This window comes from Tenrec ecaudatus, chromosome 16, assembly GCF_050624435.1.
Source record: "Tenrec ecaudatus isolate mTenEca1 chromosome 16, mTenEca1.hap1, whole genome shotgun sequence".
Taxonomy (NCBI): domain Eukaryota; kingdom Metazoa; phylum Chordata; class Mammalia; order Afrosoricida; family Tenrecidae; genus Tenrec; species Tenrec ecaudatus.
The window spans coordinates 45,578,395-45,601,373 of NC_134545.1; the positions used below are offsets into that span (position 1 = coordinate 45,578,395).

The 22,979-nt window shown below is 54.3% G+C and overlaps 1 protein-coding gene across 47 annotated transcripts in view; it reads left to right on the forward strand.

Moving 5' to 3' along the window:
* The first annotated feature begins 588 nt into the window (after nt 1-588).
* The window catches only part of CAMK2G (calcium/calmodulin dependent protein kinase II gamma), a 64,532-nt gene continuing 42,141 nt past the window's right edge, over nt 589-22,979 (forward strand). For 7 of the 47 annotated variants that reach the window (XM_075534224.1, XM_075534196.1, XM_075534198.1 and 4 more), the window contains exons 1-3: nt 10,012-10,197; nt 11,529-11,623; nt 22,271-22,330. In XM_075534224.1, the coding sequence (XP_075390339.1) occupies nt 10,133-10,197; nt 11,529-11,623; nt 22,271-22,330 (220 nt within the window). In that variant the 5' untranslated portion in view covers nt 10,012-10,132. Of the gene's footprint in view, nt 744-10,007; nt 10,198-11,528; nt 11,624-22,270; nt 22,331-22,979 lie in introns of those variants that run through there. The other 40 variants (XM_075534211.1, XM_075534191.1, XM_075534204.1 and 37 more) reach the window with 17 other exon arrangements.

Below are 22,979 nucleotides of genomic sequence, written 5' to 3' on the forward strand. Positions count from 1 at the left end.
TCTTCCAGTCAACCTTTTTGGCTAGCAGCAGTCTTACTGGTGATTTCTGATGTTCTAGGTGTCCCTGGGTCAGGCCGCCCATGATTGGTCTGTGCTATAATTCACATAAGCATTATTTTCCCTTGTCATTGCACTATTACTGGGACCATCAACCAAGGGATTGCGTGGCTCACAGTTTCTTTTCACTCTGCATGCATCCTTGGAAGTTAGACAGCTTTGTGATAGGTCTTGTGGAATTGATTTCAACATAATAGCTACTTCGATTTCTGGGCATTTTTTATCCCATCCAGAAACCAAAGGTTTCTCATTCTTCGTTTATCTCCCAGCCCCACTACCCCCGCTTTTTTTTCTCCCCAAATCACATATTTCAATGAGTCTGAGCTATTGAAGCAAACCACAACATTCTGACTTCAACTAAATGAATGATTTATTTTAGAAAGATCAGCACAAAGCTGGTTCCCATGAGGCAGAGATTAGAGATGTTCCAAATACCCAGCTTTTCTGAACTGCCACTCCATCGTCTCGAATATCAGCCTCCCGCTTGCCTCAGTACTCTACCTCCAGACTCTGAGTTATGTAAAGAACTCGGGAAGAATACTTCTATTTAACTGGTTTATTAAGGAAGTCACAGGGCACAACTTGAAATCAGAAATGACTCTGCAGAACCAGGAACTCGGGATACAGTGCTTGATCAGGATAGCTTCCTCTGGCCTCTGCTCCTGGGCCCGCTCAAGGCCTCCTAGGTAAGTATTACAACTCTTCACTCTGCAAGCCCTGCTGCACTGGCTGCCATCTCCTGGTCTCCTGGTTCCTGCACCCTGGAACCAATAATGCTCTTGCTATTGCTGTACCTTACAGGGAGCTCTAGTGGTACAGTGGTCACACACTGGGCTGTGATCTGCATGGTTGGCAGTTTGAAACCACCAGCAGATCTGAAAGAGAAAGATTGGGCTTTCCACTCCTGTCGGCAGTTTACAGTATTGGAAACCCACAGGGTGGGGGTGTCACAGAGTCAAGCATTGACTGAATGGCAGCGAGTTTGTTTGGTTTATGTTCTATTGCTATACCTTAGAAACCAGATGGAGAGACTTGTTAGCAGGGGAGGGAGAGCAGTCCCTGGAGAAGAACATCGTGCTTGGTCAAGTGGAGGCATGTTATTTGTCCAGAGCAGTAAGGAGACAAGCGCCTTATTTGCATAACAATTGTCTGGGAGTTCCCAAAGACTATAGCTAAAAGAACCATCTGAGTAATAATTCATTGCACTGCAATCTTGTTTTTGATTGTCTTCTTGCCCCCAGTGAGTCAAAACCCACTGCCATAGAAACGACTCTAATTCATAGCAACCATATGTAGTGTTTCTAAGACTGTGTTTTTGTTTTGTTTTGATTTTCTGGCTGTAAATCTTTATAGGAGCAGACAGCTTCACCTTTCTCCCACAGGGCAACTGGTGGATTTGAACCACCAACCTTGTGAGTAGCAACCCAATGCCTAACCCACAATGACACCTGGGCCCCTTACAATGAGAAAAGTTCCCTTTACAAAAACAGCAGCAACAACCAAAACACCTGTTTGGTTTCTCAGGTGGGAATTGCCTCGGTTCTTGGCTTCACATGAGAAAGAATTCACACCAAGGTCTGATTTGTGATCCAAGTGGGTTTTTATAAAGGATGGAAGAAGTTTCAGGTTACCTCATCAGACTGCACACCCACATGTGGCGGCCTGAGGAGCCGGGGAAGAGAGAGAGGAGAGAAGAGATGAGACCAAGAACACAGCAACACCAAGCACAAAACGCAGGAGCTGCAGAACCTAGGAGGGCCAGGTTCTTGCCTTTTACTGGGAGGAGGGGTTGACGGTACTGGTTGACCTCATTGGCTGAATTAAGCTCACCTGGCCTGGTTTGAGCCAACTCAAATATACCGCTCCCTCCACTCCACCCAACCTTGCTCAGTGCCTGTATTGGCACATGCCCCTTAGCCTGCATTGGCTTCCAACTTCCTGTAGGGGGCCCCTAGGTATCGAAAGGAACAACTTCCTATCCCTGCTACCTAACACCCCACACCCATGACTTCAACTCCATCTCATAGTGACCCTATAGGCAGGGCCTATTTCTGGCCTATCTTTACTCTTCCGTGTAAAATCTAGGTCTGAAGTAGTCCAAAGCAGAGAGATGGTGGTCTGAATGAACTCTTCTGGAGTCCTCAGCACACCATCCTGTATCCTTCTCCACCACCCTCCCTTCGAGTGGCCAAGGAATGGCACCATTTCTGGCTCCAGACACAGGTATACAAATTCTATTGTCTTTCAGCTTCATTTTTCTATGAGTTCTTTGAAGTCCCAATCTGTCTTTGATGGAGGTATGACTTCTTGAGAGAAATACCTTCTCTTTTTTTCGGGGGGAGGGGGGTTTCAGGTCTGACTCTTTTGTGGCATAAAAGCAGCTGCTCTCACAGACTCTCTGTGTTAGGTAGCAAGAGACAGGGGCAGGGGGTTGTCCCTCCCCATGCCTGCACAGGGCCTCTACAGGAGGTTGGGAAGAAAAATCAGGCAAGCATTAAACACCTATAAGGACCCTTTAATTGGGCATGCTCCCATTCAAGTCCTGCAAGCCAGGTGGGCAGCACACCTGGGAAGCCCAAACTAGGCCCAGGTGTGCTTAATTCAGCCACTGGGGGTCAACCAGTAACTTCAACCACGTCTCCCCAGCCAGAGGCTTTAAATATAGTAGCAGCCTGGACAGTTGGCCCCTTTGGTCCCTGCTCTCCTGCCCGCTGGGCCATGCTGCGGTCTCTGGCCTCAGGTCACCACGTGTAGGTGAGGAGTCCCACAAGGTTGCCCGGGTTCAGTGGTGGCCCCAGTACCGCTTATGCACAGTTCGGCACGCTTCCCCTTTTGAGACTGTAAAACCTGAACTTCTTCTGTCCTTTATGAAAACCCACTTCAGCATGAATTCTTTCCTGTGGGAAGCCAAAACCGAGGCATATCCCACTGGAGAAATCGAGCACCTGGAACCCATGGAGTGTACGACCATCGCACGAACACCACAGTAGGTGCACAGGCGGAGGTGCTTGGAGATTCCAGAGCCTGTTCGCTTGCTGCTTTCCTTTCTGTTCCCTCGGTGCCTGCCACACCAGCCTTTTCTCCGCCTCTCGAATACACCGTAGCCGTGTCCATCTCAGCCCTTCCTAGTACTGTCCCCCTAACCCCAGAACTTCACAGGGCTCTCTCCAATCTTCCTTCAAAGACATTTTTGGAGTGCAGCCATGTCTGAGGACCTTAAACCCAAACCAAACTCGCTGTCACGCCGCCAGTGCTGACTCATAAGGTTGGCTGTCACTGCGGTAGCGGAGTAGAAAGCCCAGTCTTTCTCCGAGGAGCTGCTGGTCTCCAACATGTGGATCGCAGCCCAGTGTTGTAACCACTACACGATTAGGGTTCCCACTCTGGAGCGCGTAAAGGAATTCGCCGCCTACCGGCAGTCACTGTGTCTTCCCCAGTAATCGCTTTCATTTTCTCTGGAGAACCTCCTCCAGGCTCCAACGGCCTCTTCCTTGTAGAAAAAGTAATAGTGGTGAAAAACAATTAGATACTTATTCGCTTTCTTTTTCCTATGATTGAAAGGATATTTGAATTCCTGACACCTTATATAAGGGAAGCAAATCTTTTCTAGCCATAGGTTAAGTGAAAGTTGTTGTAGCATATAAGCTAATGTAGATGAAGGCGCTTTATAAGTTGTAAAGTGCTCTCAACATACGAAGGGGTACCCAAAAACCTAGAGTTCTTTTCAGAGCTATGTATTTAAATTTCTTGCAAAACAACTGTATCACCTTCAAAGTGCTCTCCATTACACTTAATACATGTGTCAAATCTGCGACTCCATTCTTGGAATCGTTTTTCAGACTCCTCGGTTTGGATGGCTGACAGCACCTCCCTCATTTTTTTTCTTCACCTCATGTATGTCATCAAATTGCTGTCCTTTCATGTCCCTATTCATTTGCAGAAACAAAAAAAGTCTCACAGAGTGAGGTCAGGTGAAGTAAAGAGGTATTGAATGGGGCAAGAGAGGCATGCTTCTTTTTTTCTCTTCCAAAAGTGGTGCACTGAGTTGGCTGTGTGAGCTGGTGCACTGTCGTGGTGGCAAAATCAGTCTCCCATCTGCCACAAATGAGGCCTTTGTTGTCACACATTGTTAACACAATCTTTTCAGAACCTCTAAATCAACGGTTCCAAAGCTGTGGGGCACAACCCTTTTGGGGGGGGGGGGTCAAACGACCCTTCACAGGGGTCGCCCGATTCATAACAGTAGCAAATTTCCAGTTATGAAGTAGCAACGAAAATAACACGAGGAACTGTATTAAAGGGTCACAGCATTAGGAAGGTTGAGAACCACTGCTCTAAACAGAAAGCTTATTTAACAGTCTGAGCTGGTGGAATGAGCTCCAAATGCACTACAAGTTGACATTTTTGTCTGTTAGGGAAGTTGACACATCCAGAATGAGGTTTATCATCAGTTGACATTTTACCTTTTTTGAAACAAGAAAACCACCTGTACACTTGATTTCCCCCCATAGTGCTGTTGTTGTAAGTTGTGTTCAACATCACAACAGTTTCTGCAGAATTTTTGCCTGAGCAGAAAACAAAATTCTACAGTCATGCACTGTTCTCTTAAATCGGCCATAAAAAAAAAAAAAACAAGGTTCAAGTGAAACTGATTTTATGAAAAAATTCACTGTGACCAGAGAACCTTCCCAGGCAACGCCACTGGGTGCACTAATGTCAGAGCAAGTTGCTCAGTGCTTGCAGAGTGAGAAATATGTGTACTACAAAAGTGGAGTTCCCTCCCCCTTTTTTCAGGGGGGGTGGAATCCCCCTGTACATTGGAATTTTTAATAAAAGTAAAGATGCGTTTTTAAAAGAGTAAAATAAAATGTCCTCTTTTATGCTCCTTGCCTATGTAAGCTCCTTTTGCCAGATTTTGCTTTTCTGTTTCCCAACTGACTGTAGCAGTAGAGGTGCTCAGTAGCATGGATATTCCCCTTTGAGAAAGCATTTGGATTTGGAACTAGGACTCGAATTGGCTTTAAGATTCCAATCTAAATCTCACTGGCGATAGGAGAACATCTGAGTTGTTCCCGCTTTATTTACTGCCTCCCTCATACTTCCCTGCCTGTCCGGTCCCTCCAGTCTCATCATCTAACGCAGGGAAGTCGCTTCACTTTCCACAGGTAGCTTCAGCATCCTCTGTAAGACGGGGCTGAAAGCTCCCCCGCCCTCCTGGGATGGGGGAGAAAGGTCAGCGGAATAGCAAGTACAGGGTCTCTGAGACTCCCTGGCAACGAGGTGCCTCGCACTGAGGCATCCCTGACCGTGGTCCTCGGGCGCGCTCCGCCGCCTGCGCCCCGCGCCTGCGCCCCGCCCTGCAGCCCGTCGTGGGCGGTCCCCGCGCGCCGCCCCGCCCCGCAGCCCGTCGTGGGCGGTCCCCGCGCGCCGCCCCGCCCCGCAGCCCGTCGTGGGCGGTCCCCGCGCGCCGCCCCGCCCCGCAGCCCGTCGTGGGCGGTCCCCGCGCGCCGCCCGGCCGCCCACCAGGGGGCGCCGCTCGTCGCTCTTCCCGGTCTGTCCCGCGCTCGCAGGCGGAGCTCCTCTCCTCTGACTTGGGACGGTCACGCACTCCTCCACGGCGTTCCTACTAGCACCTACTAGGAGAAAGGTCCTCCCGCTCCAGCCTGCCCCACCCCACCCCTGCACACCCACACCCTACCCCGCTTTCAAGGAGCACCGCCTGTCCTGTCGGGGGGATGGTGGTGAGGTGGAGAGGAAGAGGGAGGCCTGCCCTGGTAGACTCGGTGAGCCCGTTGAGATGGGATGACTGCCCCCTGGGATCCTCCCCAGGACTGGACAGGAGGAAGAAGACCCTACCTGCTGAGCCCTCAGCCCCTCCCAATGCCGCCGCTTTCTTCTCGCATTAAACACATCTATCCTTGCTCCCAAGAAGAGTTATGGTCCCGGAAACCCACACGGGCAGTTTTGCCCTGTCTTATAGGACCGCTATGAGTCAGAATGGTCTCCGTGGCAGTGGGATTGAGTTTTTGATACCTCACCTGAAATTCTGAGCTCAGCTTCTCATCCCCAGCACCTCAGACTATCCCAAAAACCCTTAACAAAAACTTCAGTCTGCACTCCAAGTATACTCAACCTCTCATATGAAATTTCAATCCTTCACCCGAATCCTTTAGAAGCTCAGCGCCTCTTCTCAAACATCCCATCTTCCCTTCCTTAGTCATTCATTTAAATTCTTTTTAGCTGCCGTCATACAAACAAACAACTTAATTCTGACTCATATGACCCTATGACAGAGTAGAACCACTCCCTGGGGTTTACTAGGCTGTAAGATGAGATAGCCTCATCTTTCTCCCATGGAGCACCTGGTGGTTTTGAACAGCTGACCTTGTAGTTAAGCAGCCAACTGTGCAACCCACCTCCCCACTAGGCTCCTGTGAGACACACAAGGGGTTGGAAAACACTCCCACCATAACAGTGGCTTAGTTGGCAGTAGTTAAGAGGGACCCTTCAACTTTTCCGTGTGGCTGTGTTTTTTAAAAAGCTCAAAAGTGATTCTGTTGAGTCTCCCCTGAGAACCATCTCTCACTCCCCTCCTGACTGAAGGATTGCTGTTCATGTGTTTTCATTTGTCCCCACTCTATTCTAGCTCCATTGTCAACTCTTCTCTCTGGTTTCAAATGTCTCACCGCTGATGACTACTTGGGTCCCTCGCCACACTAACTCTCCAGAACTATTCATAGGGTATTAGCGTTAGAGGGGGCTTCAGAGCCACTGGTCCAGTGGGTTTCAAACTTATTTTTTAGCCAGGGGCTGACTCTTTCCTTCAACAAATTCTGGAGACACACCAATATATATGTTGGGAAGCAAACGACACATTATCATGTAATTCCTAGGGTTTTGTAGAGTATGGATTGAGAACCTCTCATCCACCCAATAATGAATTTCATGTAGGATTTATTTTATAACATCCTCAACTACTGGGTAGCTATTGTGTGTTTCTGAGGGTCTCATACCCCTTACATTCAAATACCTCACTTTCAACTCCACCATTTTCCTAAAAACTCAAGCATAAGCACTCTCTTATCCTAAAACTGCATGCCAAACATTCAGGGGTGGGGAGAAGCTCTCACTCATTCAGGGAGCTGTTTCGTGTTCAGAGGCTCCAAAGAGAAGGACTGGCAAGATGACGAGGGTCCCACCCAGAGGAGCCGCGCTGGTGATTATCAGAACATCAATTTCCTGTGTAATTCCCTGTTCCCAGTGCTGTGGGCACGACCTGAGCCCTGGTGCTGCCCAGGGGACCGGTTGCAACTGGAACAGCACAGCCTGTGGACCCCAGGAGGTTGCCATAGATACTGATGCGCAGAGAGCCGGGGAGCTCGTTATTATTTGTATGTATCTTCCTTCTAATTGCTGTGGGGTAGCTGGAGGTTGTGTGGGTGCTATAGCAATGGAGATCAAGAGGGGGTGTGTGTGTGTTTGTGCTTGTGTATACACACAGAGGTGTCTATAGAGATTGCTCCAGATTGCCCCTGTGGATGTTTCAGCCTCTGAGCTATTGAGAGCAGCAGTGAGGGGAGAAATGAGTTAGGAACAGAAAGGACCAGGGAGTGGATGGATTTCTTTCTATGAGAATTCTGCCTGTCTTACTTTGCTGTTTCACCAAATAAGAGGCAGTGCCAGGCACCTAGTCGGCAGTTGACAGGTATTTGCCGAGAGGTGGCTAGCTGTGCGTGCACAGTACAGCGAGCAGGCTTCGCCCCAGTGTCTTTCTCATCACCCGTCCTTTCGTCCACATCAAGCAAAAGCTTTCTTATGGCTGCCCGGCTCAGCGTCCTCGCGCTCAGCCAGGAGGACATCCCCTCTCACGGCAGGTCTGGGAGGGTGGGCAGATGATTGTCCTGCTACTTTTTGCCATGACGCTCTAGCAGCAGTAGTCTGTGTGGAGCTGACCTTTCCCCATCCCTGCACTCTACCTTGCAGGAATGAATATAAGGTGCCAAGGAGCAGCATCTGGAGGTCAGAAACCTCTGGAAGGGCACCTTGATGATTCCCTGATATGCAGCCCGTTTGGAGTTTGCTGCCTTCACCCATTTCTAGAGAGCAGTCTGAGTAGCTTCACTTCTTCTGCCTTTCCCATATATACACTCTTGTTGCCTTGTCCCAAAGTGGGACTGGGGACCTGCTCCAACCCTAGTGTTCTGAGGTAGGAAGTGGCCTTACCCCCTCTCCACTTCATTTCCGGTTGCCCTGGGGAGGGGCGAGGCACCTTGCTCTGTCACAGCTCTCCTTTGCCTAGGCCCTTTCTGCTCACTCCTCCAGCGAAAGATTTTAACGCTTTTCCTCTTGGGCTCCACTCTTTCCTAGTCCCTGATCCCACCCCACCCACTCTGTCGGGCCCTCGACAGTCTGGTTCTTGGACCAGCTCCTAGGGCTGTTGGGTAAGGGAAGGATGGAAGCCCTCCCTGGGAGTTTGGCTCCACCCACCCCCAGGGGAGGCCGCCTAGGAAGCTGGGCCACCTCTCAGCCTCTCCACTGCCTCCTCTGGCAAAGAAGCCTGCTAACAGCGAAGGCCCAACTCCCAGTGGGTGTACTGCTGTAATCAAAAATGAGCTGAAGCCCTTGGCTCCAGCTCCACCCTACTCGATTGGGGCCGACTGGGGTATAGAAGCCTGGGCAGCTCAGGAATCTAGCCAGAAAAACAGTAATGTGCCTCTGCCCCACACCCTGTAATGGTCAGCGTGGAGAAAGGGGTGGCAACCCCGCTGCCTGGGTCTCAAAGTGACCTTTTGTTTCACAGATATTTGTTTGGGGGTACGGACTGATTGATTGCCCTGTCTAACCTACAATTGCAACCTACGATTTTGTGGCGAGGCAAATATTTAACAAATACTAAAGGTAACTAATGCATAGTTGTGATGATGTGCCAGGTGCTAAGCGAAGAGCTTGACGTGATTGAACTCATTTAATGCTCACAACCCTATGGGCTACATCCGATTATTCCCCTCCTTTCAGGGAAGGTCACAGAGGCACCATCACGTGCCTAGGGTCACACAATCGATCAGTAAGTGCCCTAGAATTCTAAGCCAAGCGGTCTGGCTGCCGAGTTTACATTTTCAACAGTAAAGTTCTAGCTCTATTGCCTCTCTTACCAATAAACATATAATTACACAATGTGATAAGTGACATGAAATAAAAGTGCAGGGTGCTCTGCCAATAAAAAAAGGGGGGGGGGAGTGTTTTCTCATTCCTTCTACTTGCTCTTCTAGCCCCAATGCACAAAGCCTTTTCTCATATTCCCCACGTCATCCCTTTGATTCCTGGCCTGAGAGAGAACATTCTCTCATCTCTAAGGCTGAAGAGCAGGGAGGCATGGTTCCACCTGTACCCTTGTCTCTGGCCGGGTCGCCCGGTTCACGCTGTGCCTGGAGAGTTTTTTCCAATAATGGCCCGATGCTTACTCAAGTCTAGACCGTCAGCTTCCCAAGGGGAGGCTGCTGGGAGCCTGAGTTGCACCGACTGGGGCTAGCGGCTGGGTGCCTACTAGGCGGTCAGTCTGACACAAGCTCTTTGACCTTGGCCCTCCTCTGCTCCTTCTGTGAGCCGGGCTGTGGGCTTAGGACCCCGTCGATCCTGCTCATGGGATCTGGGTGCTTTCCGCCTCCCCACACGCCGACACACGCCACCTTTTTACGCACTGTCTGTCCCAAGCCCTAGCGGGACGACCCACAAGTCGCGAACCTTCCAGTACCCTCCGGTGGCTGGGGACCAAGGGCCCCTCTCTCCGCTCCCAGCGCCCCGGGCCGGGCCCGGGCGGCTCCCGGGAAGGGCGGGGCCGGTGGCGGGAGGCCCCTCCCCGGGGCGGGCCGGGGGCCGGGCAGGAGGGGGCGGGGCGGAGCGGGGCGGGCGGGCGCGGGGGTGTCCCTCCCTCCTCGCTCTCCCCGGTAAAGTCTCGCGGTGCTGCCGGGCTCAGCCCCGTCTCCTCCTCTTGCTCCCTCGGCCGGGCGGCGGTGACTGTGCACCGACGTCGGCGCGGGCTGCACCGCCGCGTCCGCCCGCCCGCCAGCCCGCCAGCATGGCCACCACCGCCACCTGCACCCGCTTCACCGACGACTACCAGCTCTTCGAGGAGCTCGGCAAGTACGGCCCGCCCGCCGCCCGCCGCGGCCCCCCCAGCCGGCCCCCGCCGCCCGGGCGCTATGCGGCCCCTCGCCCCGCCCCCCGGCCCTGCACCGGCCGCTGCAGCGCCCGCTCGGCCCGCCCCACCCCCAGCCTTTCCCGCCTGCCGCCTCCGGGGCGCCTTCCCCCGGTGCTCCTGGCCCCGCAGCCCCCTCCGCGCCCTGCAGCAGCTGTCCAGCTTGCTGCACCCGCGCTGCCGCGGGGACTGCAGCCCACGGACCGCTCCGGGGCGCCCTGCAGCCCCGCCCCTCCTGCACCCTTAAGGGCCCCCCTTCCAGGTCCCTTCGGCCTGCCGCCCCCTACCCACTCTGGTCCGGAGCTCACTGCTCAGCCCGTCCCCAAGTCCCACGCGCTTGACACTCCAGACCCTCCCCAGCCCTGCAGCTCCCACCCAGCTGCGGTGCCCGGGTGTGCGTGCGGAGGGCGGGGGGGGGGGCGGCCTGTTTGGTGCCGGCCCCGCCCCCCGGCTGGTGCCGCTTCCAGGATCCCAGCTCCGCTGCTGGGCAGTGCTGCAGTACCCCCGTCCCCTCCCCCCATCCCTGCAGTGGTCCCGGGAGCCGCGCGCCGCAGCCGCAGCATCCCCCTCCCCTCCGCACTGAGCTGGCCGCTGCAGCGGCCCCAGCCCGCGGGGCCACTGCAGCCCCCGCCCTGCCCTCCCCCTAGACGCTTCCAGAGCTGGAGAGTTCGAGCTCTCATGAGGGGCGGGGGCAGGCAGACGTTGGGGGGGGGGTGATCATAGCGAAGGGGCAGTGTCGGTGTTGGAACCCCACAACCGTTTTCTCTCCTTCCCTGCTGTCAGTTGAGCCGGGATGCCCTACCCGTGGGTTGAAACCCGCGGCAGGGGTGTGTGAGGGGGGCTGTTTCAGCTTCGCTTTTCTCACCTTCCCCCGTGGCTGAAAGAGATTTCTCTCAGGGGGTTATATGCCCTTCTCTGATCTCTCGCCCCTCCTCTCAATTATACCTCCTGGGGCAAACAGGGTCTCCTTGGTCTCTTGGCCAGACTGCAGGGCTGTCAGATGCAGCAGGTGTGTGTGTTAACGCATCACGCACTAGCTCCTGTTGTGCAGCTGAACACTGAGGGCCTTGGCTTCTGACACCTTGAGAGGGGGTAATGGTGGGGTGCACTCAGCCCCCTGGTCTGTTCAGGATCACTCAGGTGCCACATTCTTCAGTGCCCAGGTGATTTTGACTCAAGGCCTTGTGATGGGAGCATTGTTGGCCTCAGATTGCAGTTGTGTCTATGTCACTCGGCCCTGCTCCGTGTCCCAGTTCTTTCCTCCTTTTTCCTCCAGGGGTGCTTTCTCTGTGGTCCGCAGGTGTGTGAAGAAAACCTCCACCCAGGAGTATGCAGCAAAAATCATCAATACCAAGAAGTTGTCTGCGCGGGGTGAGTGTTCCCCATCTTGGCCTCTCCTTGGGTCCTGGCTTCATCTTAAGATGGGGGGAGGGGATTTTGGGAGGTGGGATTGTGTGTTTTCGCTCTTGGAATTTAAAGGTGGGTGGACTTTGAAGCCAGACAAGAAGTGATATCCGGAACTGGAAGTGTTCCAATAGAAAAAATGAAGTAGATGTGAGAGGTGCAGGCGGCTCCCAGGGAGGAGTGGTCCCCAAAGGCTCAAGGGAGTTTGGGGTCGGTTGGGGGATATGGAGGTGGCACAGACTGGAGAGCTTTCCTTGATTTGTGACAATTGGAGCTTGTCTTTAGGGCAGTGTTAGCCACTCTACAAACCCACTGCTTCAGTGGATTCCCGGCCCTTAGCTCCAGGCCTGTCTTAATCCCTTAGGCCCCGGTGGTGGGAATGCAGTAAGTGAGCAGCTCTGACACATGCAACCTCCCCTGCCCACCAGGCGGCGGGACAGACTCCCGAGGGAAGGAAATCTGTAAATATCAGGGGAGGCTGCTACTGGGGAGGGCTTCTTGGGAACAAATGCTGCCAGACGAACTTGATTGCTTTTTTTGATCAAATTACAAAGTTGGTGGTGCGGCAGCAGATGCTGTGTGTCCTGGGTGGAGATTGAAGGCGTGTGGTCTGGAAACGCCAATAGCTTGGCCTGGTGGGAGCAAGCAGCTCTGGGTCTGAGGGGTGTGGATGCTTAGGCCTCGGAGCCTGATTTGTGAGAATGGGAAGGTCAGATCCTGGCTTTCACACCTAGAAAGTACACTCCCTGAACCTCGTATTGGGTGCTTGCCAATCTCACCTCATCTGATCGGTGTAGGCCCAGCAATGTGTGAAGTGCTCTGTGAACAGGTCTGGTGAGTAAGGAGGTATGAGGATGGATCAGGTCATCGAGGTCTGCAGGGTGCAGCTGGAGGACAAAGGTTATGTGATTCAGAGGAGGGAATTCGGGCTGGACAGTGGGACCCCATAAATAACATTAAGAGCCAAGATAGCTACCCTGGGAAAGAGGTGGGCTGTGGCATCTCTGGGGTAGAGATGTCCTCAAGTCCTTGGAGAAGCTCTAAAATTCCACAGATCTGACAGCGGGCTTTGTCATGTTGTCGATTATTCTGGGACCTGTTAGTTGGGCTGCATCTGTCATCTGGCTGGGAGGGTCTCTGTCCCTACAGGCAGGCCTGTCTTGCCCTTGTCCACCCCTGTCTCATGCTCTTCACGTATGTGGCTATAAAGTTGACTTGTTTGTTTATTTTCTTCCTCTCTCTGTACCTTGCGTCTGAGGAGATGGTTGCCATAGAGATATGTGGGTAGTCAGATACCCTCCTCCCTAGGAGTGGGGGTAGGGGTGGGGGTGGGGAGGCGTGTGGACCGGGCTCTTTGATGAACATTCTGTGGGCAGGGGTGATGGATGGAGAATGGATCCGTCCCTAAGCCCACAGGCCCAGCCCTGGCACATCGGAAGTGGGCTGGTGTCTGGTGTCTCCGTTAATGATGCAATGCCTTGCTTTCCTCATCTCACCAGTGTGCTCTGATCCAGGGGTGAGGGAGGGAGAGACAGCTGGGAGCTGAATTCTGGGATGTGAGGATAGCTTAGCCTGGCGGTGACTTGGTGGAGCTGCCTGCCCTGGGCTTTCACTTTTCAGCCCCTTTCTGCCCACTTGAACGAACGTCCCTAACTGAGGTGACACGACACCCCTTTCCCTTCCTCACTTCTCTCATCTTTCCCAAATGCTATCTTCTTTCCCTGCCAAACTGGACTAGATCCGATTTCTCTTGGATTTTTAAAATTTTCCTTCAAGAAGAGGATTCTTGCGTAGGATCGTGTTCTTGACATATTTTGAGGTGGTTATGGCCAAGATTGAGGTTCTATTGTGTGACTGGGGTCCTAGGTTACTTGGGGACAGGACCCTGAGCCTGGGGGATTGGCGTAGGCACAAAGAAGAAGGATCGGGAATGTGTAAGGACTGGTACTGCGTGCCGGTGGAGAGAGCAATCAGGGAGCTGGGCTGTTGGTGTACATAGGGGACACAAATCCCTGGAGTGGGCTGGGCCAGGGCACTCACTAGGCTGGTAGCCCGGGGTTAGGGAGTCAGGCTGTGTCTTCCTTGCAGCCTCTCAGTTTACGCTGTATATTTTATAAAGGTGCAGCAGCTGGGGCTGGGTTTCACTCGCCGCTGTCTGTCTGTCTAGAGCTCCGCAGGTGTTGGGTTTCTGTGCCCGGGCACGTAGTGGGCCCACCAGGGTCATCCGCAAAGGGTCTCTGAGGGCTTTGATGTGTTTGCCAAGTCTCCTGGTTGGCTTTTTTTCCTGTTGGTGATTCGCTCCTGCAAACCCAAAGGAAAGAGTGTGGCCCTGCTTCTCCTGGGCCTCAGTGATGCTGTAGTCCAGGAGGCACAGGATGAGGTGCTTGGGCCCGTGGGGTGCAGGCGAGATGGATGAGCAGGTGGCTTGTAAGATTTGTAAGGTAGAGAGTCCGTGTAGTTCACACTGGTCTACATGGAATCCAGCCTTTGTCTCTAGGCCTCTCTGTCTACGTAAACCCACTGAAAGTCCTATAACATCACTCCGTGGGTTGAGCAGCAATAGGTGAGCACCTGGGGCTCTTAGAGAGTCTGTGGTTCCGAGCTGAGCTCCACGAGGCTGAAGGAGGCATTTAAAATTAGGCCTGGATGCAGGCATCGTGGGCCAGGTGATGGCAATGATAAGTCGTTATTTTAAGATTTAAGAGCACTTCCCCACCCTCCCCCAAAGAGCCTGAGCCCTTATGTCTTTTTTCGTATTTTTAAAATTTTCCCTTCTTATCTTTATTCATATACATACAGATTTTCACCTCGTGGAGCATAAAATTTTATATCCAGCTTAAAGCATTTTTCCTCCTATTGCTGTAGTTGAAGGGCAAACGGTCCCCTTCCTGTACTAGAGAGTTGGGGATTTATCCTCGGAACAATCAGAATCACAAGAAACCTCTGTATTTGGACATTTCTCTGGATTCCAGTTACGTTCACTAAGATGGATATTGAGGTAATGCCCTTGGCCTGACTAAGGAATGCTACCAGAAACCATATTATGAAATCTGCTACAGCACCCGAGAGGTGTATGTGTGTGTGTGCACGCGCGTGCCTCCTCTGTATGCCCCATATAAAGAGATTTCTGTGGAAGCTAAATGTAAGCAAAGCTTCTCTCTTCATGCGGACCCGGGAGGGAGGTGAGGCTAGGGACCAGATCTGTGGCTTGACCTCTGTGTGAGCCAGGCCTAGCCAAGAGGCTGGTACATGCTGACCACATACATGTTAATGTATTGATTTAGAGGCCTACATAACCATGATTGGTTGCCTTTTGGCTTTGGCTCCCAGGAAACTCCGAGCCAAGTGACTGGAGCCCTTGCCCCAGGCGCTGGCGAGGGTTCCTCTTCACTGCAGAGAGCCACATTGCCAACCTGACGTGGCTTCTGGGGGGGTCACCGAAGTTGGAGAAGAGGACAGATGAGGTTAAAGACCTGCACTTGAGACCTAAGGCAGAGTGGGTAGGAGTCAGCATGGCTGCTACCCTTCCTCCCTGTGTTTGATTTCCTTCTAGGGACATTTCTGGAATATCCTCTAAGCAGTGATTTTCAAATTTACTGTGCATCAGGATTACCTCTTACCTTGCGGAAAATGCAGATTCCTGGGTTCTTCCCCCCAGAGAGTTGGCTTCAGGAGGTCTGGGGTGATGCTCAAGAATCCACATTTGTATCAAGTTCCCCAGTGAGTTTCAGCAGATGGTCCCTGAGCCACACTTTACGAAATGCCATCTAAAAGAAGCTCCAGCAACAGTTACTCTTCCCTGCAGGGATTTTGTGACTGCACCTTGGCCCGGCCCGCTCCAGGTGGCTTCTCTGCCTGTATGTGACCATCTGTCCACACGAATTGCTCAGTGATAGGGACCGCTGTCTAGGCCCCCACAGTGGCATGTCGGTCGGTGTCAGAGACTGACGGGTTGAATGTCCGGGTTTGTGGCATGCTGGCCACCAGAAGGGCAAAGGCTGTCCCTTTCTGGGTCCAGCTGGCCCTGGGGACTGAAATGGGATCCCCTGGGTGGTGCCAGCTGCAAGTCCCCACCCCCTGAGTGTTGGCCTGAGTAGCCCCCATGACATCTGTGTCCCCTGTGGTATCTTCCAGGGAGACTTTCCTGTGAAGGGTCTGGGTGAAATGAGGGAAAGGGAGGGGAAGGTGAAGTAGTCGTGGGGTGGGGGTGGGTGGGAGGCGGGGAGAGAAGCCCAGGCAGCACTGGGATGCTGGGGCTAAGGGAGCATTTACGGAGTACAGGATTGGTGTTTTCCTCCTGAGGATCAGAAAGGGCCGTTTCTGTACACAGAGCCCAGCAACCTGCACATTAGCCACCGGACTCCTGCTCTGACCCCACTCCCCAAGTGGATGAGGAACCGGCTGGCGGTCCCTTGTTGTCCCACGGCCCATACAGGTTCAGTACCCTCTCCCAGTCAGCATGGGAGCGGTGTAACTCTCAGCGCCAGCCTGTCTCCCTGCCCTCCCAGAGTGTCTCTGGCAGGCATGCATCATGTTGGGGGAAGGAGGTTGGAAGGTGGCCCCATCTCTTAGGCGAGGCCCCTGGACCCTACTGCCTGTCTGGAACCCCTGTCAGAGCCCCTGCTCCCAGCCCAGAGGCTGAACTCAAACCTTGCAGGTGAGTGGCCGGCCTCATTCTTGACTGAACTGGAGACGGCAGGGTGGGACTGGATGTGACAGGCTCTTGCCCCCATCTCTGCTTACTGCTCTTTGAACAGCCTTGGCAACTCGGCATGGGTGCCAAGAGGCCGGTGACAGGAAGAGATTGGCACTCAGCAGAGGCCCTGTGTCATCTGCCAGACAAAGGATCTTACTTCCCCCCACAATCCCCTGTGCCGTGGGGAAACTAAGGCACAGAGGGTTGGGGCGGGTTCTCAGTTTGTTTGTTTTTCCTTCGAGTTGTAGGTGTGCCAGTGGTCTTGCCAGGGCTCAGACCCTTGTACCCTCCAGCAGCATGGCTCCTCTCTCACCCAGCTTCTGGGTGTGCTGTTTCTGTAGTGGGTCCTCTGGTCCCACCCCCACTCCTCCTTGTGTAAGCCCAGAAGAGCAGAGCCTTCCTGGTCTAGGGCTGGGGGAGGTCTGTCGTCAGTGGCCCTCCCTGTGCTTCCTCTATGGTGGGAGTACTTCTAGCCACTCCCCCAATACCATCTCTACTTCCTGGGCCTCTCCGCAGCAGCCTCAGCCTCCCATCTGCTCCCCCCTCCCCCCCTGCTGCCCTGGGAGGAGCTATTTTTAGGGACTGCTTCCTGGGATGCTTTGCTTGGGGCTGGTTACCATGAAGGAGATGTCACCCAAACAGTGGGCACAGGCTGCAGATACCCAGAGCCCTGCAGGGGGGCAGGAGAGCCTGAGCAGCTGACCCTGCGCTGGCTCCCTGGAGTGGAGTGATCACAGTGTCCAGAGGCAGCACCTCCCTTCCCTTCTTGGGACTTTCTAGTGGCATGGGTTTCACGGTGAGCGTGGTTGGTTCAAGAGACTTTAGCGATGGAGCACTTCTGGGATCCTCGCTCCCGAGTTAACATTTCCCTCGTCTGGAGAGCCAGAGGCCCAAGTATCACTTGCTGCCAACTCCTTGAGTTGGAGGTGAAGGGGAGGAGATGATGCTGAGTTGGGGGGACAGACACCCCCCCCGGGGTCCCGCTGTCTTCAAAGCCTTTTATGAGAGCCCCACAGTGAAGGGGTATAAAGAATTAGGAGCCATGCCCTCTGCGGTGATGTGGCAGACAGACTTTTATTCCCATTGGAAACCTTTTGTACCTTTGGCCCATGTTTCGAGAGAAAGCGAGTGGGCGAGGCCACATGGGGGTGAGGGCCGAAGGATAGTTCCCACGGCCAGGGGTTGTGTGCAAACAGCTGCTTCCACCACTCAGAATGATGTCCGACAGGGCTGGACTAGGCCCCTGCTGCTTGGGAACGGAACAAGGGTTTGGTGGGGTGGGACACTCAGGGCAGCAAGGTGAAGCCACCCACACTGAGTGTCTGAATAGGTGTGGCAGTGAGAGGTTTCTCGTGGTCTACCTTGGGGTCACAGGCACAGACATGTAGAAAAGTCATGGGGAGCTAGAGGGAAGAAGTATCCCTGATGGCCAGGCAGGGCTGTGTGTCATTTATCAGTTCCAGAAGATGTTGAGGTAGAAGCCAGCTCTCACTGGTAACGGACGCTGACATTTGTGATTATAGAACAATGTCTTCATCCAGACAGTGCGCCTATCCCCAGCAGAGCCTGCCGGAGGTGGGTGGGGTGGGATCTGCAGAGAAGTGGCTCTAGAGCCTGTACTGTCCCTCTCTCTCTTATCTCGCTCTCTTATCTCCCTGGCCATCTGCTTCCTCATCCCCGGCCCTGGCTCCTCTGCCCCTCCTTGCTGCCTTTCTTGAAGCACACAGCACCCTGAACACATGGGGAGAAGGTGGGAGTGGCAAGACTGCCGCGGTTCCTCCGCTTTGCTGGCCTCTCGCTCGCTGCCATGGGCGTGCTGTTGGGAAGGGCTGGAGCCGGTCCTTGAGAGCAAGTGGCTGCTACTTACTGCTCCTGTGACCACAGCGGCCTCGCAGGGGGAAACCTCACAGGGCCTGTGGTTGGCGCTGGGCTGAAGGCCGGCAGGGGTGGGTCTCTCCATGCAATAGCACACAGGCAGGCAGGAAGTGGCCCTGTGCAAAAGCGGGAAGTGGCTGGTTGTCAGACAGGAAGGGGGGGCGGGGGCACTGGGCTGTGGGGGGCGGGGATGAGCCCAGGAGAAAGATGGATGGGGAGAGGTCAGCCTTAGCAGGGCTGAGCTGTTCCAAGGAAAGTGAGGGCAGTGCCTCAGGGAGGTGGTCCCTTTTCCTGTCCTTGTCCCTGGGACTCCTACCTAGGCCCCAGGCCCAGCCTGGGGGCCTTGTCCCTCTGGCGATAGAATGCCGACTTTAGCCCGGACAGCGCTTGCTGTGAAAAAAGATGCTCTCCACACCGTTGCTGGTGTCTGCCATGTGGCTGCTGCCGTGTGGTGACACACACGGCTCCCTCACCCTGGCAGGAAGCGTGGAAGGACAGGAGCTGGCAGCTGGAATGGCAAGCGCCCATGGTCTCATGAGGCAGGGAGACCCAGCCCCCGCCCCCAAGGCTGCTGTGGAAGACCTCCCCCCCAGGAAGCCCAGGTCAGGGATGGTCTAGTTGGTGCCTTGTGAACCAACCATGCCAGGCTGGCAGGAGAGTGGACTGCCCTCTCACTAGTCTCTGGCGCGACCAAGTCCCTGAGCCTGGCCTGGGTGACCTCCTCCCCCTCCTCTTCCCTGGGCCTTGGGAAGGACGCTCTTACTCTGTGCCAGGCACGGGGCAAAGTTAGGACAGTATTTTTTAGAAGGGTAGTTGAGTCACATCAGTTGCCACCTTTGGCTGTATGCGTGTCAGAGTCCAGCTGTGTTCTGTAAACCTTTTGGTGGGCGGCACCTTGGAAGTAGCCCACCAGTCTTTCAGAGCACCTCCAGGTGGGCACCGCCCAGCACACCGCTCCTGCTGTGCTGTGGACCTGCCCTGTGGTGATGTGCCATCCAGGCAGATCTTGTGGTGACCAGACCAGGCAAAACGCAGGGTCTACTAGGCAGCCAACTAGATGAGGACAGAGCCCCAGGGCTTTGCTCCCACAGAGCCCGGGGTTGCGTTGAACCAGACCTTGTGGGTTTCTATCCAGCACTTAACCCCTGTGCCACCAGGGCTCCTCCTTACCCTGTGACTTCCCTTCATCTTCAGAAGTGGAGGAGACTCTTCCTCAAGATGTGTGCCTGGCCCACTCTGTCCCCTCTTGCAGGTGCCCCCTCCCCCTGGCCACCCTGTCTCAATGCGCTCGCCCCTCTCCCCCACTTGACTTTTCTACGGAGCCCTGGCACAACACACAGCACCACCCAGGAGCCTTGCTCATCGGCCCCACCAAGCACCGCTGTGGGGACAGGGACCTGAGTCTGTTTAGTTCACTGCTTTGTCCCCAGCACCCAGGACATTGCCTGTCTCACAGGCCTCGGTCAGGACTTTCTGGATGGGTTTATGAGCGGGCCTCGTATAGACACCCCCACATTGTCTGACTCCCCAGCCGACGTGCTTGCTGCCGTTGTCCAAGATGCAGCCCAGAGGACATGCCTGGGGACAGGGTTAGACTCGGTGTGACTAAAGAGGACCCTTTGAACCCTGGGCAGCTCTTTCCTTCGAGGAATGGAGGGCGTGTGTCTGTGCCCCCCACCTTCCCACTCTGAGTCACTGGTAAAGCCAGAGCGCCCTTATTTTTAGTGCTGTGGATGTTGGGGGGCTGTAACCATTAGCCAGTAAGAGCCTTAAGGGAAGAGATAAACATTAATCTTCTGGGCCTTCCCCTCAGCTGCCACCAACGCATTGAAAGATGCTGTTCCCCGCACCTGCCCAGCAACAGGCCTGAGAGCTAGGGAGGGGGGGGAGGGGGGGAATCGGGGAGAGGGCAGATGGGTCTGTATCTTTGGGGCTAGGCTAGCTTGGGACCTCCACCCCAAGTTCAGGAGGTGCGGGGAAGTGAGCCAGCTTAACCTCTTCCCAGCCAGATCTGGACAAAGCAAGTTCTTCAGCCACCAGGCAGTGCCAGTGCTGCTGTCTCCACTGCCTAGCTTCTGAAGGGCCCCAGCATTGAGAGGTCCAGGTGGGGCGGGATGGCATTTACCTGGGGTCCTCCTGTCGGTGTCCTGAGTGTAGCCAAGTCGCTCAGTGGTCATGCCGAACCCGAGGGTGGGCAGGAAGGCCTGACCCAGATTTTGGGCAGCTGAGGTGGATTAGCTGGGCAGCAGGAACTAATCTCTGCTTGTTCCCACCTCCTTCCTCTACAAAGCAGAAGTGTCACTGGAGGAAAGTCTGGGACAAAGCCAGGGGTGGCGCGGTGCGGCAGTAAATGTGACTTCCTTCGAGCTTAGAATCCTTACGTTATTTCTAGCTGACAGTCCGCGCCCCTGCCCTGGGGCGAGTTTCTGAACTTCTTCGGACCTCTGTTTCATCTGTCTGTCTAAGGGGACCGTGACCGAACCTGCCTTGCAGGATTGTCGAAAAGGTCCGGAGGGACGTGGGAGCGTTTACAGAGGTTCACTACGGTTTAGGGTCGAGGGAGGCTGGCGAAGCCCTTTCCACAGGAAACAGGACTCGCTTGGCAGGTGTGGACACGAAGGCATCTGCCCCGGCCTGTGAGAAGCTGAGGTGAACTAGACTGGACCCCCAAAGCCTAGAGCCGGCCTAAGTTTCCATGTCTCACGTAGCCAGTCAGCATGCATCGTGGTGGAGAACGCGGCCCCCCGGGCTCAGACTAACTGTCTGCCACCTAGCACGTTGCCCTTGGGTGAGTGACTTGATGTTGTCAGCCTCAGTTTCCTTTCTGCAGTGGAGCGGGGCTTATTGGAGCGCTCCTGAACAAGGTTCTGTGAGGGGAGAGAAGTGGCCCGTCCCTCTGTGTGGCCTGCGGAGAGTGCTCAGCCAGTGACCGCTCCGGTGGCTGATGTGTTCAGATGAAGCCCTTTAGTACTCAGAAAGGTTTGCCCTTGAGAGGTTGGGACCAGAAAATAACAAAGCGGCCGTGTAAGGGGCAGTGGGCGATGGGGGCGGTCACAGGAGAGGGGCTCAGCCTCCGCTGAGAGGCACAGGGTGGGTAGAGGGGGAGAGCAGCAGGTAGAGAATGTGGCAGGCATGCCTAGCCAGCGAGGCCCCCTGCTTGAGCGCGCCCTCTCTGCACTTGCTGCGGCTCTGGGAAGAACGGCCACTCAGCTTGCTTGGCTCTGGAGCCTGGGCCATGTCCCGGGTGTCGAGTAGCCCCCGGGAGAAGCAGTGTGTCACAATTACTCTTCCTGTGAAATGGACATAAAATAGTGACCGGTCCCATGGGCGGTAATGATAGTTTTAGACTCAAAGATGTGCCGGCGGGTGTCCTTGCCAGCTCTCAGTCAATGTTATTTGGAGTCGCTGCGTGGTACAAACGGTTCGTAGGCGTGGCTGCTAACAGAAAAGTTAGGTGGTGGCCTCTCCCCAGAGAGGCCACCGAAGGACAACCTACCTGGTCACCTGTTCCTCCCTCCCTCCCAAGCACTTTCCCTTCCCCCATCCATTAAAAAAAATCAGTTATTGAAAACCCTGTGGAGTACAGTTTGACTCTGACATGCATGTCGGAGTCAATTTGACAGCAACTGATGTTTCATTTTAACTTTTTATCATAGTCATCATTGTGCTTTGAGGGTGCGACAAGGATTAAATGATAGATCATTTATGCCAAGTTCTTAGCACTTTGCCTAACCATGTAGTAAGTGCTTGGGTTTTTGGTTTTCTTTAAGCTAGCTGTTCCTGGCCCCGGAAACCCACGCCCAGTGAAATCTCGTTAGGATGTGAGTTCTAGACCTGGATTCAGACTCCTGCTGGGCAGCCCCTCTCTGGCCCCTCTTTCTCACCTGAGAAAGGCGGCCATGAGAACCATCTGACGGGCACGTGGCGCTACTTTGGCAGGACATGAACGTGCGGAGCTGGTGCCTCTGAACTGACAGAGCGAATGGGCAGGTCAGCACAGATTAGAATTTAATGGCTCTGTGTTTGTTCTCTTCTGCTCTTAGATCACCAGAAACTCGAACGGGAAGCTCGAATCTGCCGGCTTTTAAAACACCCCAACATTGGTAAGTGTCCCTGCAGCGTGTCTTTGGTGGCTGTCTTGTAGGAGGCGGGGAGACAGAGACCCACTGCTGCTTTCATCTGGGGGTCCTCACCTGTTACCTTTTTTTTTTCCCTGACCAAGCGAAGGCGGGTAGCTGGGTCTTGGTCAAACCATCGGGGTTTCTGGTGTGGAGACCCAGTATCGCTGCCCTCGTGCTGCTGCCTCCAGCCTGTGGGCCCGAGGGAGCCGAGTGGGTTTCTTTTGGCTTCTCTCTTCCCTTTCTTGGGCTGCATTCCAGGCCCACAGTGTGTGAGGCTTCGGGCTAGGAGCCTGCCAGCCTCCCTCACCAGGGGCCATCCAGGGCCTTCAGGAAAGGCTCAGCATTTTGTTTTTGGACTTGAAAGAGTTTTGTTCTGCTGCAGTGCCGCACACATTCTGGGGTTTCCATGGCGCCCCATTTGTCCTCCCCAGAGCCAGGAAAGCCAGCTGCCCGCCCGCGTGGCTGCTCTGCGGAGGGGTGGCAGAGCCGCTCAGATTGGGAAGGAGAAAAACGAAGAGTATTTCTCCCTGCTCCCACCCTGACTGGGGACAAGAGCACATTGTTCGCTGTTGTAAAGCCTGAGGAGGTTTGCCTGCCACAGCCCACTCCCGCTCAGTTTTACATTGCTCAT